This window comes from Gadus morhua, chromosome 13, assembly GCF_902167405.1.
Source record: "Gadus morhua chromosome 13, gadMor3.0, whole genome shotgun sequence".
Taxonomy (NCBI): domain Eukaryota; kingdom Metazoa; phylum Chordata; class Actinopteri; order Gadiformes; family Gadidae; genus Gadus; species Gadus morhua.
In genome coordinates this window covers 3,441,391-3,457,400 of record NC_044060.1, presented here as the reverse complement: position 1 = coordinate 3,457,400, position 16,010 = coordinate 3,441,391, and the positions used below count along the sequence as shown (strand labels likewise).

General features: G+C 48.0%; 1 protein-coding gene across 1 annotated transcript; it reads right to left on the bottom strand.

The window, feature by feature from the left end:
- Nucleotides 1-8,233: 8,233 nt before the first annotated feature.
- Nucleotides 8,234-10,159, bottom strand: LOC115556881 (potassium voltage-gated channel subfamily A member 1-like). Its single transcript, XM_030374282.1, has one exon. It carries the CDS (start codon nt 9,838-9,840, stop codon nt 8,242-8,244), a length of 1,599 nt encoding a protein of 532 aa, XP_030230142.1. The 5' UTR covers nt 9,841-10,159; the 3' UTR covers nt 8,234-8,241.
- Between the last annotated feature and the right edge of the window lie 5,851 nt (nt 10,160-16,010).

Here is a 16,010-nt window from a genome sequence, read left to right as displayed (position 1 = left end):
CCATGACGAGAGAAGGTTGGGCGGGGCGGAGGGGCCGTGATCTCCTCCCCCCCCCCCCCCCACCTCCTGAGCTGCATGCTGACCTGGCAGCTTGAGGGCTGGGAGAAACAAGGAGAGATCCAGAGCCTTACCTGAACAGTGCCTTAGTGCCTGTTTGTGTGTGTGTGTGTGTGTGTGTGTGTGTGTGTGTGTGTGTGTGTGTGTGTGTGTGTGTGTGTGTGTGTGTGTGTGTGTGTTTGTGTGTGTGTGTGTGTGGGTGGTTGTGTGCGTGCGTGTGTGGGTGGGTGGGTGCATGCGTGTGCGTGTGTGTGTGTGTGTGTGCCTTTGGGTGCGTGCGTGTGTGAGCGTGTGTGTGTCTGTCTGTGTCTGTGTGTGTGTGTGTGTGTGTGTGTGTGTGTGTGTGTGTGTGTGTGTGTGTGTGTGTGTGTGTGTGTGTGTGTGTGTGTGTGTGTGTTTGCTGCTGTCTCTCCCTACGATCGTCACCCAGACGGGTATATATCAATCAGGCTGTAAATCTGCTATCTGGGGTATGCTCAGCACGGGGGTCGCGACCCCATGGGGGGTAACTGGCCATGAAATATAAATATGGATTTATATTTTTTATTAGGTGAGTGCTGCGTGTCCTCACCTTTTGTTCTTCCTAAGTTTTCTTCTTTCTTTCTTTCTTTCTTCGTTCTTTATTATTCTCTACAAACTTTGGGACCTACCTCCTTCCTAAATTTTTCCCCTAGAGACTCCATTCCCATTTTAAAACGGTAAGATTAGCTTGGAATCGCACGCTTCTTTTCAGATTTAAAAATATTCTGTATTTTTTAAGATATTCTACTTTTAAAATACTATTTTTTACAATGGAAGTCAATGGGAGGACGGCGGAGCCATCCGCCGATTCTCTGACACTTCAACTACTTCAGACTTCAAACGTTCGTTCAAACGTTTAACAAAAAGGAATAGCTTGGTTTAAGGGTTAGGTTCGGGTTTAGGGTTAGGTTAGGGTTTGGGTTAGGAACAGGTAAGGGTTTGGGTTTAGGGTCAGGTTAGGGTTTGGTTTTAGGATCAGGTTACTTTTAAGGTTAGGGTTTGGTTTGTATTTTTTTAATGATATCCTTATTTTGTATCTGCGTCTATTTTGTAACCTCTCAAACATAATAAAGGGTTTTAATGTCAGAAAAGTTGAAGAATGTTTTTCATTCACGAACAGAAGAGAGACAGCTTGAAAGATAAAGACTGAGTGAGAGATGGATTAAGAGATACAAAGAGTGAGAGAGAGAGCTAGGGAGAGTGTGTGTGTGTGTGTGTGTGTGTGTGTGTGTGTGTGTGTGTGTGTGTGTGTGTGTGTGTGTGTGTGTGTGTGTGTGTGTGTGTGTGTGTGTGTGTGTGTGTGTGTGTGGTTGTGTACTCTGCTATCCAGTCTCTCTGTGTGGTAGCATCCATCACCTATAGATGGGTGTATAATGTTACATCTGAGAGAGAGAGAGAGAGAGAGAGAGAGAGAGAGAGAGAGAGAGAGAGAGAGAGAGAGAGAGAGAGAGAGAGAGAGAGAGAGAGAGAGAGAGAGAGAGAGAGAGAGAGAGAGAGAGAGAGAAAGAGAAAGAGAAAGAGAGAGAGAGAGGTAGGGAGTGGTAGAGAGAATAAAGAACAGTCACTTGAATTAAACCAAAGCCGCGTGCTAGATACCGTTCACTGCCGGAGACACACACACACATTCTGTCAATACAGTCATACATAAATTCCACTGACATGAAGATGGGTTCTGAAGCTGAAACTCCAGACTGAACCAAAGTCTGATTGCGAGAAAAGCGCTATACAAATACCATGTATTATCTCTCTCCAAAGCTGGGGTATTGGACTGAACCTGGGCGGCAGGTGGCCCAGCAGGTAGAGCGGGTTGGCAACCGGATGGTTGCTAGTTTAATCCCCGGCTCCTCCCAGCTGAGTGGTTTCCCAGAGCAAGACACCCGAACCCTAATTGCTCCTGACGAGCTATTGAAAAGTGCTTTGGGTGGCCACTGGTTAGAAGAGCGCTGTTTAAATGCAGTCTGTTCACCATTTAACCAGCACACCGGTATTCCTTCTCTAAGCAGATGTTTTTATCCAAAGCCACTTCCAGGTTGTTCCAGTTGTTCAGATACAGGTCATAAAAGATAAAAAAGCTGTGACTGACACACACACACACACACACACACACACACACACACACACACACACACACACACACACACACACACACACACACACACACACACACACACACACACACACACACACACACACACACACAGCCAGGCAGAACTGCAGATACCGGGGTTCGAACCCTGAACCTTTCAGTCAGGGGTCACACCCCCTCGCCACTCTTACCACCCCCACTACGGGCGCTTCTAGGTACATCTCGTCTCAGAGCACTCATCCCCGTGTTGAGTGATGCTACGCCCCTTGTTGTCTGGTAATGCTCTATTTTTATCGATTCGGAGGGAGAAAGCTGCTGCCTTCACAGGCAGCACATAACCTTGATGCGATGATGACTGCATGCCGGCCGTACTTACCTGTAATTCCGCCAGATGAAGACGTTATTAAGACGAAGAAGGTCAATGAAAGATGTGCATTACCTCGATAAATTCACTCAGTAAATGTCCTGGCAAAGTGCTGACATTCAATTTTGTGTTATGCGATATAGATCAGAGATGCAATTTATTTTTTATCCTCGGACTGCCACTAATAGTTTAAGAGCGAGAAAGAAAATAAATATATATACATGGACACATTATGGTTAGTATTAATATTGGGTATGTGATACTTTTTTTGTCATTTTTTTTTATTGTAGATGTTTTTAATATACCTATGTAACATTTGTTGTCATCTCTTTTTAATGCTGATATCCTTTTTTAGTGTGACGCACACATTTCCCAAAGGGATGAAGAAAGGTCATCCATACTGTCCTTGTCCTATATTATCAAGGAACGCAAAAGAATCGTCTAATTGCGTAATCCAGACGAAAGAGCAAACGTCGAACAACGTTGTTTTTTTTGCAGCCTCGGACCACGTCGTCGAGCACAGGTGCGTTGCTCAAGGGCCCCCCTACCGCGCACGCGGGGGGGGGGGGGGGGGGGGGGGGGGGGGGGGGGGGGGGGGGGGGACGTGATGGATGGCACATAGAACACTCCGAGACACGCTTTCACCCGCCGCAGGTTAAAAATAAACGCGGCTGTGCTATTTCCGTCCGCAAACGGGGAGGAAACGCAGGCACTCAGCACTTCCCGTCTGAGGGAGGTGCACCTGGAGCAGGAGGCGGGGCTGGGAGGGGGGGCGGGGCTGCACGTACCTGGTGGGGGGAGATTGAACGCGGTCCACGTGCACATGGCCGTAAGCAGCTATGAGGTCCGGACCTCGTCATTGTTTCCTAATTAATATTTTTGTATGTATTATTTTATCGGCCTATATAAAAAAATATTTGTTATTTTTTATCATCATTTGTTCAATATTTATAATCGGCGATATATATCTGTATAAACAGGAGTTGAATGCATTAACATTACACACACACACACACACACACACACACACACACACACACACACACACACACACACACACACATGCGCATGCACGCACATGCAAAAACACACACAAAAAACAATATAGTATTTTAACAGCTGTGCTTTGACCTTCTATTTATACTTCTAACATGTTAGAAGTATAACTAGAATCGCATTTTTCCATCAGAGAAACATTGCAAAAATCAGACCAATGTTATCGCCAGCAGATGCAGAGACACAGATTCAAGCATTCATATCATCAAGACTGGATTATTCTGATTCATTGTTCTCGGGTCTACCTAACTCTACCACTAGAAGTCTACAGCTAGTACAGAATGCTGAAGGTAGACTACTGACTAGAACGAGAAGGTTTGATCACATCACTCCTATTCCCGCCTCTTTGCATTGTGGCTACCAATAACTTCCAGATTGGATTTTAAGGTGCTACTGCTAATTTATAAAGCCTTGCATGGATTATCCTACCTGAAGGACCTCACCATTCCTTATTGTCCTTCTCTGTGCCTCTGGTCTTCGGGAGCTGGCCTTCTTTCGCTACCGAAGGTTCAAATGAAATCGGCTGGACAGAGAGCGCTTGCCTATCGAGCCCCCTTCCTATGGAATAGGCTGCCACAGGTGACCAGGGAAGCTGACTCTGTGGAACTATTCAAAGCAAAGCATAATGGTCCCATGACATGCCACCAGGTGTGGTGTGATTAGCAGTTACAAGCAGTTTTGGAAACCTGCCCCTTATGACATCACAGGTGGGCGTGTCCACCTAGATGTGTGACGGATAGATGAGCAACGTTTGCTACAGTCCATTGGGTAGGCTGGTAGACTGATCTATCCAGCACACATCTAGGTGGACACGCCCACCTATGACGTCATAAGGGGTAGATTTCCAAAACGGCTTGTGACGGCTAATCACACCACACCTGGTGGCATGTCCCAGGACCTTTAAAACGCACCTCTAGTCTTGCGTTTGGAACTTAGGGGTGGGAAAACTATAAAGATGCGATGTGAAGACTACTGTGTGTATGTTTGTGCTTTTGTTAATGCAGTTACTAAGTTAAAAGCAGTATACATTTCCAATATGTACTTTTCCCTTCTAATTCACTATTCTGTCTGGACTCTCCTCATGGTTAACCGGCCAGCACCCCACCATCAATTTAATATGTTTTGCATGTATTTACCTGTATGTCAATTATGGCCCCCATTGCACTCCTGACCATCCCTGGAAGAAGGGATCCCCTACTATGCGTTTCTTCTCAAGTTTTCTTCCTTGCTGATTTAAGGAAGAAAGACCCAAGCCCCCCCCAAGCTTGGGTCAAGAGGGGTGTCATAAATATTTGAACTGTTAAGCCCTTTGAGACTGGTGATTAAGGGCTATTAACAAACGTGTTTTTGCCAACCAGTCCCTCTGTATCTATTTAGTTATAGTTAATGAGTTTGCGTGTAGCTTGGTTTGTGGTTGTAGGTGTCATTTTGGTATGACCTTTGCTCTTCCAGAAATGCAGTAAATAAGGTTGTAATTTTTGTTTATTGTAGATGTTTTTAATATACCTATGTAACATTTGTTGTCATCTCTTTTTAAAGCTGAGATCCTCTTTTAATGTGACGCACACATTTCCCAAAAGGATGAAGAAAGGTCATCCATACAAGGTCATCCATACAGGGTTTAGAAACTAGACCGTCGCTAATTTCTAAACCCTGGCCACTAACCCTCCGGTCTCCTGCTGTCCCTAACGGGGTTCACTGCTGACACCGTTTTTATATCACATTCCTCTTGTGATTTCCTGCTATTCTATTGTTAATTGTATGAAATGGGCCCTATCCAAATAATTGCGGCGTCATCATTTATTTATAATTGTACAAGAGAGAAATTAGAATTCTTCTTCGTCATCATTATCACTGCAACCGTCGTCATCATCCTCATCATCATCATCTCCATCGTCAATCATCATTATCGTCGTCATCATCCTCATTATCCACGTCATCATCGTCGTCATCAGTATCATTAATAGTCGTAGCAGGCCTAGTGGTAGGTTAGTGGTATCTGGTCGTCCATTAAATGGGTTATTGCCTGGAAATATCTAGAACCTCATATACCAGTCGTTAGTACTGACACTGTTGCATTGCAAGACGACTTACACGAATAGTTAAGTACGAGAAAAAAATAGTATTATTATTATTGGGTATGTGATCATTTTACATACACAAATTAATTTACATTTTGTTGATTGTAGATTTTTTCATATTCCTAAGTAACATTTGTTAAATAGGTTCCTATTTAACATTTTTTGATTCAACGTTTGTTAAATAGGAACTATATTGCCCGTTTCAGTCAGCTTTTGCCTTGTTATTCAGCGTCACAAGACCCAACACATGTCAACTCGTTCTGCAGTCTCTTGTAATGACTAAAGAGCTCCACTTGGTGGCAGCAGAGAGCTGCGCTCCAACACCACAGCCACCAAGATGCACAAACTCAACCTCAAATCAATCATCTCGCGTCGCATAAATCATATTAGATCGTTTGTACAATATTAATAGGAGATTCATACAGATATGACCGGTGTGAGTCATCTGTAGTGTGCCAACTATTTCAACTTTTAATTAGCATTGTGCTTTATTTTAACTAAATGAGTAGGCCTATGCATGTTCTTTAATTAGGCTTAACAGGATAATGATGATGACGATGACGATGGTGATGATGATGATCATGATCATGATCATGATCATCATCATCATCATCATCATCATCATCATCATCATCATCATCATCATCATCATCATCATCATCATCATCATCATCATCATCATCATCATCTTCTTCTCTAATATAAATGTTTGCAAGCGTCTTATTTTTACTTTCCTCTACTTTGGTGAAGGGTTTTATAACCTTGGGTGGCTGCAGTCAAAAGACTTGACGTCAGCCACAGTTGGCATGCCAACAACACGGCAGATGTAACGCGTGATTTGCATCTAAAACATCTTTAAGAAAGAACTTCAAACTCCAACGTCCGTGTGCTGTCTGTGTCTGCCGCGGCGCTCCTGTAATGTCATCATTGCCAAGCGCTGGCCGAAAGTCCCGGTAAACACCGATTAAGATGCTGCCAAACCAAGCTGCTGCTGCCACATCAGAGAGGGGTTTCCCGGGAAACCGCCGTTGTCATGGATACCGGATCAAAAGGCGGGGCTCCTTTCTTTGCGCTTCCATTGACAAATTTACCGTGCCCTCATTCTCAACTGTCAGCCCAGAGAATATGGCTATTCCTTATTCATATTCAGAAATGTGTTATTTCAATGGTTATAAATAGCCTGTGATGACAGCAGTAGATGCTTTAGGTTATTATGCAATGATAGACTTTTCCTCTCTTCACGTAACCACTTTCTAAAGCCATTACCTTAACACGATAACAAAACATCCAGGCAGCCATTACCTGACGTCATGTGACCCACCACAACATCAGGGAACACGATTATATTATCATTGTGAAGATTAGGGTGATGATGATGATGATGATGATGATGGTGATCATCATCCTCATCGTCATTGTTATTATTATTACTATTTGTATTCTAGAGGTGCAAACAGCAAACACAGGTGTCTTAACATTTAAGTGTGCGAAATGCATGAATTCCAAAGAAAGATTCGAAAGATTCGAAAAGAAAGAAAGATTTGAAAAGAAAGAAAGAAAGAAGGAAAGAAAGATAGAAACCTAGTCATTAAGTATCCAGATGTTGCTCTACATTCTCAGGCCCATGTTGTAGTTCTTGAAGGATGAGGAGACGAGATGAGGAATGAGGAGAGAGGGTCCAAACAGAGACAGATCGCAGTACTGTTAAAAGGTTTATAGGCAAACACACTGGAAACACGGCACATAGAAACGGTATAGAAGAGATATATATATGTATTATATATGTGTGTTTTGTATTATAAAAATAAATGGATGGCCTTCATGCCCCTGGTCATTCCCTGGTCCCTGGCTGTGGACCGATGGACCGAATCCTAGCGATGTGTATTTGGTAGAGGCTATAGGCGATTTGAGGATACAAAAAACAACCTCTGGAATTGCTTGACTTGTTATTAAAAATCCACAACGACAACCACCTGAATAAAGATCCAAAACAGACATTTAGAGTCGGAAACACCACAGACCATAACAGATTATGATATTAAATATAGAACCTTCATATGGTTATCACATGGTTATTATACTGACATCTGAACCCACAAGCACAGGAGACAATACGTGTAGGCTACATCAACACTGCTGGACTCGAACACGCAACGACGATCACCACACGCTATAGGCATCACGTGACAAGACATCCCATCGACAGATATGGACAAGAACGTATAGCTTATTTCCAAACCAGGTCCCTCATGGACCTTTGTACTGGTCTGATATCTCCGACCACCACCCCACGCGAAGGTCTCTCCAAGTTCCTTGACCCGTGCCGCGGGCTGATATCTCCCCCCCCCCCACCATGGAAGTCTCTCCCAGCTCCCTCATGAATGACCAGTTTAGTAGTCTAATGTCCCGTCCCCCCCCTCCCCCCCCACAGCAAAGAACTCTCCAAAGTCCCGGTTAGCGATCTGATATCTCCCACCACCCCCTGCCGTGAAGGTCTCTCCAGGTCCATCAGTCTAGTAGTCTGATATCTCCCTCCTCCCCCCCACCCCCCCTCACCACGTAGGGTCTCTCTTGCCTCACACGTCGGTGAAGATCTTCTTGATGTTCACGCAGTTCTGGTGGGTCTCGGTGTCGTCGTAGTCGGGCCGCCCAAAGGCCTCGTCCATCACCGCGTACTCCGATTTGCTGAGCGACGACGGGCTGCTGCACGTCCGCTCGTCCAGCACGTCCAGCGCGTCCAGCGTGTCCGCGGGCCCGGCCCCCACATGCTCGCAGCTGCTGACGTGCAAGTACTGGGCGTGCTCCTCGCCGTCGGTCTCGCGGTGGTAGAAGTAGTTGAAGTTGGACACGATGACGGGCACGGGCAGCGCGATGGTCAGCACGCCGGCGATGGCGCACAGCGAGCCCACGATCTTGCCGCCGATGGTCACCGGGTGCATGTCGCCGTAGCCCACCGTCGTCATGGTGACCACAGCCCACCAGAAGGCGTCGGGGATGCTGGTGAAGCTGGAGGAGGGGTCGTCGGCCTCGGCGAAGTACACGGCACTGGAGAAGAGGATGACGCCGATGAAGAGGAAGAAGATGAGCAGGCCCAGCTCCCGCATGCTGGCCTTCAGCGTCTGGCCGAGGATCTGGAGCCCCTTGGAGTGGCGAGACAGCTTGAAGATCCTGAAGACCCGCACCAGGCGGATGACCCTGAGGATGGCCAGAGACATGGCCTGCTGGCCGCCGCTGCTCTGGCTGGTCTCGGCCAGCTCGGTGCCCAGGGTGATGAAGTACGGGATGATGGCCACGATGTCGATCACGTTCATCAGGTTCTTGGAGAACACCGTCTTGCTGGGGCACGCGAAGAAGCGCACCAGCAGCTCGAAGGAGAACCAGATGATGCACAGGGTCTCGATGATGAAGAAGGGGTCGGTGAAGGGGTTGGGCCCGCCGTCGGAGGACGCCGTGCCGTTGACCAGGGTCGTGGCCCCCCGGGCCTCCTTGTCGTCCCGGAACTCGGGCAGCGTCTCCAGGCAGAAGATGACGATGGAGATGAGGATGACGAGCACCGAGACGATGGCGATGCCCCGGGCGGGACCCGAGCTCTCCGGGTACTCGAACAGGAGCCACACCTGCTTCTGGAACTCGTTGTTGGGTAAAATCCGCTCTTCCTCCTTGATGAAGCCCTCGTCCTCGCGGAACTTCTCCATGGCCTCCTCGCCCAGCTGGTAGAAGCGGATCTCCTCGGAGAAGATGTCGATGGGCACGTTTACGGGTCTCCGGATGCGACCCCCCGACTGGTAGTAGTAAAGGATGGCGTCGAAGCTCGGCCGGTTGCGGTCGAAGAAGTACTCATTACGCAGCGGGTCGAAGTAACGCGTCCGTTTGCGCGGGTCCCCAAGCAGCGTGCTCGGGAACTGGTTGAAAGTTTTCAGCTGCGTCTCGAAGCGCAAGCCCGAGATGTTGACGACCACGCGCTGGCAGCAGCCGTCGCCTCTGCCGCTGCCGCGTCGTTCCGCGCGCGGCAGGTGAGCGGCGAGCGCGGCCGTCTCCTCCAGCAGGTTGTCCACCACCGTCATGCTGCGTTCCCCCACCCCAGCGTCTCCCCCGCGGAGGAACTCTGCCGGGGTCTCTCCCCGGTCGGCGGTCGGCGGGGACGACGCGAAAGGCGCGAGAAAGTCCTCATCCATACAGGTGGTATCCGGGTGGAGAAAGTGTGGCGCGTCCCTCTCTCAAAACCCCGGCTCCGGAGCGCTCATATGTCATCGCGGGACACGTCCCCTCGATCGGCGTGTATTCCCCCCAAACCGCGAGGAGAAGTGATGCCCATCCGCGGAACGCACGTTTCTGTTTTGCGAACACAGCTTCTGTACCCGCCCACGGCGCGCGGGGGACTGACGGAAGACGTCCAATCGGAAGTCGGCGCTTAGAACAACGCTAACTGCTCTCGTCTTCTGTTCGGACCAACGTGAGAAAACAGCGCATGGAATGAAACCCTGAGACTGTGTGTGTGTGTGTGTGTGTGTGTGTGTGTGTGTGTGTGTGTGTGTGTGTGTGTGTGTGTGTGTGTGTGTGTGTGTGTGTGTGTGTGTGTGTGTGTGTGTGTGTGTGTGTGTGTGTGTGTGTTTCTGTGCGTGTGTGTGTGCGTGAGTGTGTGTGTGATCGCACCCTCTACACTCGCGGCTCGATCCGACTCGTCCACGCCTCTTTCCCTCGCGCGTGAGTAACGGCTCGATCGCTCATTCATAACAACACAACTGGTGTGGTTGTGGATGCTGCTCATTATTTCGTGATTAATAAAAACAAATAAACAAACAACATAACCGAAGTGGTGTGTGAGAGAGAGAGAGAGAGAGAGAGAGAGAGAGAGAGAGAGAGAGAGAGAGAGAGAGAGAGAGAGAGAGAGAGAGAGAGAGAGAGAGAGAGAGAGAGAGAGAGAGAGAGAGAGAGAGAGAAATGAGCTATCCATGGTGCTGAAACATGTGCGTCCTGTCGACCCATCAATACGCGCAGGGAACTGACCTCCCAGTTCCCTGCGCAAGAAACTTGCTCCATTTTAACTAACCCCCCTGCCCCCCACGATAGAACGACAGACCCGATGAAAGATCATTACTACTGCAGAACACGAAGGTGTGACGGATGGACTTCAAACAAAGGTCTGAATGATCCGTCTCGTTTAGGGCTGATGCGATGATTTCACTGTGATTAACATGTGAAATCAATGTCATTTATTATTGATGTTTCGATACGGGACTCATCAAGGGGAGAGCGTTCGTGTGGTTTAACGGAGGAGGGCTGCGGAGGTCACGCTAACTCAAACGGAAAGTAATCCTGCGTTGCGTTCTCCTGTGTTTTGACGGCGCTACACCTGCGCACGCCTCTCCGGTGGCCTTGGTTTGATGACGTTCGCTGCTTCTTTCACAAGAGGACTCATGGCTCCGCCACGTCTTGAAACTTAATTCGAAACACTTCAGGTATGAGAACAGCACGCACTGCTATATGGTTCACTCATTAGTGCGGATAGAATCATGAAAAGGCAAATGCCGATGTCTGACTTGATTAATGAGAAGACACGTCGACATGCGATTATTGAAGGGACTATAAACAATTTAATCAACAGTCCAAATAGTAATTTGAGTCTACCTAAATGATCATTAGTATATGTAAATAAATCAATGAAAGGTAAACACCTTAACTGTATTTTTTAGGTAGGATTTTGAACTAACTCAAAGGGTGTGTTTTGGGATAAATACGATTTATGAATCTTTTCACACTGTAGGGCTACATGTTGTTTATAGAGCTGTTGTGTGTTTCATACGTTTTTATATTTAATCATATCATATTATTGATGCTGGATTAGTCAGATATCACCATCATAGATTTGAAAATATATAGATGTGTCTCAAAGGCTCTCATTTTGTGCTTGAAAAACAGAAGTTAGGGAGAGTTGAAGGGAGAAAAGGAGGGGGAGATGGAGAGAGAGAGAGAGAGAGAGAGAGAGAGAGAGAGAGAGAGAGAGAGAGAGAGAGAGAGAGAGAGAGAGAGAGAGAGAGAGAGAGAGAGAGAGAGAGAGAGAGAGAGAGAGAGAAAGAGAGAGAGAGATAGAGAGACAGAGTGGGAGACACCACACACGACCCACACAGAGAGAGAGAAAGAGAGAGTGAGACATCTCGCCCACAAACAGGGCAAGATGAAAGGATTCCGAGACCCATTTAATGACGGAGGTCCCCAGCGGCCTGCCTGCAGATCTAGACCAGGTTATGAACCAGATCCGGTCCAGATCGGATCGGAGCACATCACAGCTGACGCAGAGTCTCCCTCTTCCCCCATGGAAGGACGCTTCTGCATACTGAGTACCGAGTCCTCCATGCGACCGGGGTCCACCGCATGCATCCCATCATAAACACATCCCATCGTAAACACTTCATTGTGTGTGTTATTGTATCGCAGGGTGGGTGGCGCATTGTCTCTGATCCGCTCTGCTCCCCGGCCTTCCCACTGGAGAGCGAAACGCTCCAAGTTCTTCCCTCAGTTCTCTGGAGCACCGATTACCACGACATAAGTCTGTTATGTCATTCAGGGATGTGCACGTTCAGGTCATCGGCACCCCCCGGCCCCTCAATGTAAATGAGAGTGACCTCACAAATGACATCATCACGAGATGCGTTTCTTCGATATCACCTCGACACATGACCGGGAGGAACTCTCTCTTTCCACGAGGCTCCGTCTATCAACCCACTTAATCGTCTGCAATAAAGCCAGAATTCCTTGTAGGGCTCCTCGACTCTGCATAGCCACCCTCCCCCTTATGGCCACCATTGTACATTGTATTGTATTGTATTGTATTATAGTACTTAACTGTGTAGCAACATTGTATTGTATTGTGTTGTATTGTAGTACTTAACTGTGTAGCAACTGCAGTAGCTACTATCATTGCTGTAACACGGGGAATTGGTTAGCCTAGCGATTGTTGTACTTGCACTTGGTACTATGAACATCCTTACTGTACCGACAGCGATATATTGTTGCACTTCTTACGACAAATGTACTTATTGTAAGTTGCTTTGGATAAAAGCGTATGCTAAATGCCCTGAATGTAAATGTAAATGTAAATGTAGGGACCGCAGGTTCGATTCCCATCTGAGGTCCTATATATGCACCGTATCATTCCTTCGATTCTAATCTTCAGTTTACTCTTCTCTCCACTCTCCGGTTCATGAAGGCAGGGAGAAAAAATGCAAATATGCCCAAAACACAAGCTCTCCCCTATCTCTATAACAGTCGACGGAGCATAGAGGGTCCGATGACAAGAATAAACCAAAAAACAATAACTTTGTAAACTCTTAGTAGAGGGAAACCACTCCCTCTTGCTGACATCCAATCCTGCCCCCGGCTCACAGTAGAGCCGATCAATAGAGGAGGAGAGATCGATTGGCCGTCCATTGGATGTGCTCCCTGCCTGAACACGATCATTACATATTCAGGCAACAACAGTCTTTACAAGAGAAGGTCAGGGTCAGGGTCGCATGGCTGCCGGACTGAAACCTTCCTCAAGTTAGAGTGAGCTCGGCTGTTCTCACATGGAGTTATGTAACGCATGTTGTGTTACGCACTTACTGAACGTTGTACGTCCTTGCATTAAAAATAGTACTTGGCATTGTGTAGCAACTTTCCTAGCTATCTTGGTTCTATACGGGGAATGGGTTCAACTTACAATTGTTTGTGCTTGGCACTTGGCTTTATGATCATCTTTACTGTACCGACAGCGATATATTGTTTCTATTTCTTCTTACAAATGTACTTAGAAAAGCGTCTAATCACATTTTTGACTAAATGTAAAATATGAAGTGTAATATATTTTAGGCACGTTGCTTGATGTTGTATCAACGCCCTCTCTTTACAGTACTTTTACTATATAGTCATTTTGAACACGATGTTATCAAGCAATTATCAGAGGACTTATTTTAGTTACGTCATTAATGACCTGCTAGGGATTAGACATCTTGCTCAGAGATGCCTCCTGGTCAGGCGTGGGACTCTCATGGTCTTTGAACCCGGACCACCAGGTTAACACTATGCTGCCCCGGCATTATATTGGTTTGTTTGGACAAAACGACACTACTGAAGTCTGATGCATCGTATAAGGATATGTCGCCCTAGTAGGAGCGTTCACCCCCTCTCAAACAGGCGTGGGACATAGAGGGGTTACTCCCGCATGCACACATGAAGGCACACATGCACCACAAACGCGCATGTGCACGCACACAGACACACACACACACACACACACACACACACACTCATACACACACGTACAGTACAGTCACACGCAACCACAAATCCCATCCGATCCGTCATGCTATTATGCATGTGCATCTTTTTACACAACCTTTAAACACATACTTCATGGGATGTGCCACACAAACACACACAACCAGACACACAGACACATACACACACACACAGACCCACACACACACACACACACACACACACACACACACACACACACACACACACACACACACACACACACACACACACACACACACACACACACACACACACACACACAGGCACACGTCTCTTGAAGAGAAGATCCCTTTCCCCATTGCGGGTGATTGCGCTGAAGGCGTTGAACGGTGGGATCAACACCTCGGCTCGGCACCACTCGTGCCCTCTGGGTTCCACGGTAGCGTCTCTATGATCATGTTTTATGATGTCACGGGTGACCCCAGGCGGCCCAGCAGCTGCACTCGCTCACCACCATGAGTGATCCCTCTCCTGGAGCCTGGCAGTCGCCACACGCCACGCACACATTAAGACGTGATGCATGTCGAGTCACGTCGACATCGCCCGACGACACGGCAGCAGTGAGCAGTGAAGGTCACGGGCGAGGGACGAGGAGAGGGGGGAGGTGGAGGAGGAGAGGGAGGAGGTGGAGGAGGAGGGAAGAGAGTAGAGGAGGAGGAGGTGGAAGAGGTGGAGGAGAGGAGGGAGGGGATAGAGGAGGAGGAGGTGGAGGAGGTGGAGGAACGGGAGGAGTAGGTGGTGAAGGAGGAGGTAGAGGTGGAGGAGGATGAGGTGGAGAATAGGTGGAGGAGTAGGTGTAAGAGGAGAAGGAGAAGAGGTGGAGTAAGAGAAGGAGTAGGACGAACGAGCCTGATGAAGGATCCAGCCTGAGAGATTCCAGTCCCCCAGACTCCCCCTGAGCTGGGGGAGCTCCAGGCCCCCCGAGCAGCCTCCATCAGGCGCCATCCATCAGCGGGGCTGAGCGGAAGGACTCCCCTGGGGTCTGGAACTAGAGCATACGCTCTGCTGGAGGCCTGGCCCTGGGTACTGATCCAGGGCTAGGCCTCTCCAGCCCTGAGGACCACACATCACACCCCACCTCTCTGGTACGCTCCACCCAGCGCTCAGTACAGAGTCCTCCAATGTGTACAGTCTGCTGAATGTTTAGGAAACCTTTAAAAGCCCAACCTTTGGAAAAAAGATAGCTTCAGTATCTGGTTCTTACCTTTGTTTTTTGTTATGTTTGAACTTTTGTATTTCTGTCTTTTAATTTCTACAATAATTATGATTATTGTTATCATCCTTGTGACGTGAGGGATGGAGTGGTTTGGGTGCATGGTGTGGTTTGGGTGGGGGTGGTAGATGGTGCATTTGTTGGGTTGGTGGATGAGGTGATTAGGGTTGGGGTGGTGGAGGAGGTGTTTGGGGTGGAGGAGGTGTTTGGGGTGGGGGTGTTGGAGGAGGTGTTTGGGGTGGAGGAGGTGTTTGGGGTGGGGGTGTTGGAGGAGGTGTTTGGGGTGGAGGAGGTGTTTGGGGTGGGGGTGGTGGGGGAGGTGTTTGGGGTGGGGGTGTTGGAGGAGGTGTTTGGGGTGGAGGAGGTGTTTGGGGTGGGGGTGTTGGAGGAGGTGTTTGAGTGTGGTTGGTGTTTGAGCGGTGGGTGAAGAGGACCACCTCAGATGGTGGTACAGCCGTCAGAACGAGTGTCTAGAGGAGCCATAAGCAACTCTGTTTCCAACGTAATCACCGCCAGCGGAGGGCTCTACAGACGCCGGGGGCGGAGGTCTTATGGTGTGTTCCTGATTCCTCGGACGCCAGCCTTCCAAGTTGCATGTTTGACCTCACTTCCGGTCTCGGAGCATTCATAGCGTTCCTGTTCGTCTTTGTGATTGTGGCGTGAAATTGGCTAGTCGCTGTTTATTGTTAGCTACATTAGCCTCTTTAGCAAACCAGCCCGAAAACAAACAGCACAACTTTACATTGCATTGCACGCAGAGCAAGACCATGCAATGTATAAATTGGTGACCGGAATAAATTAGCAATGTAATCAAGTGTGTAAGAGCATTAAAAT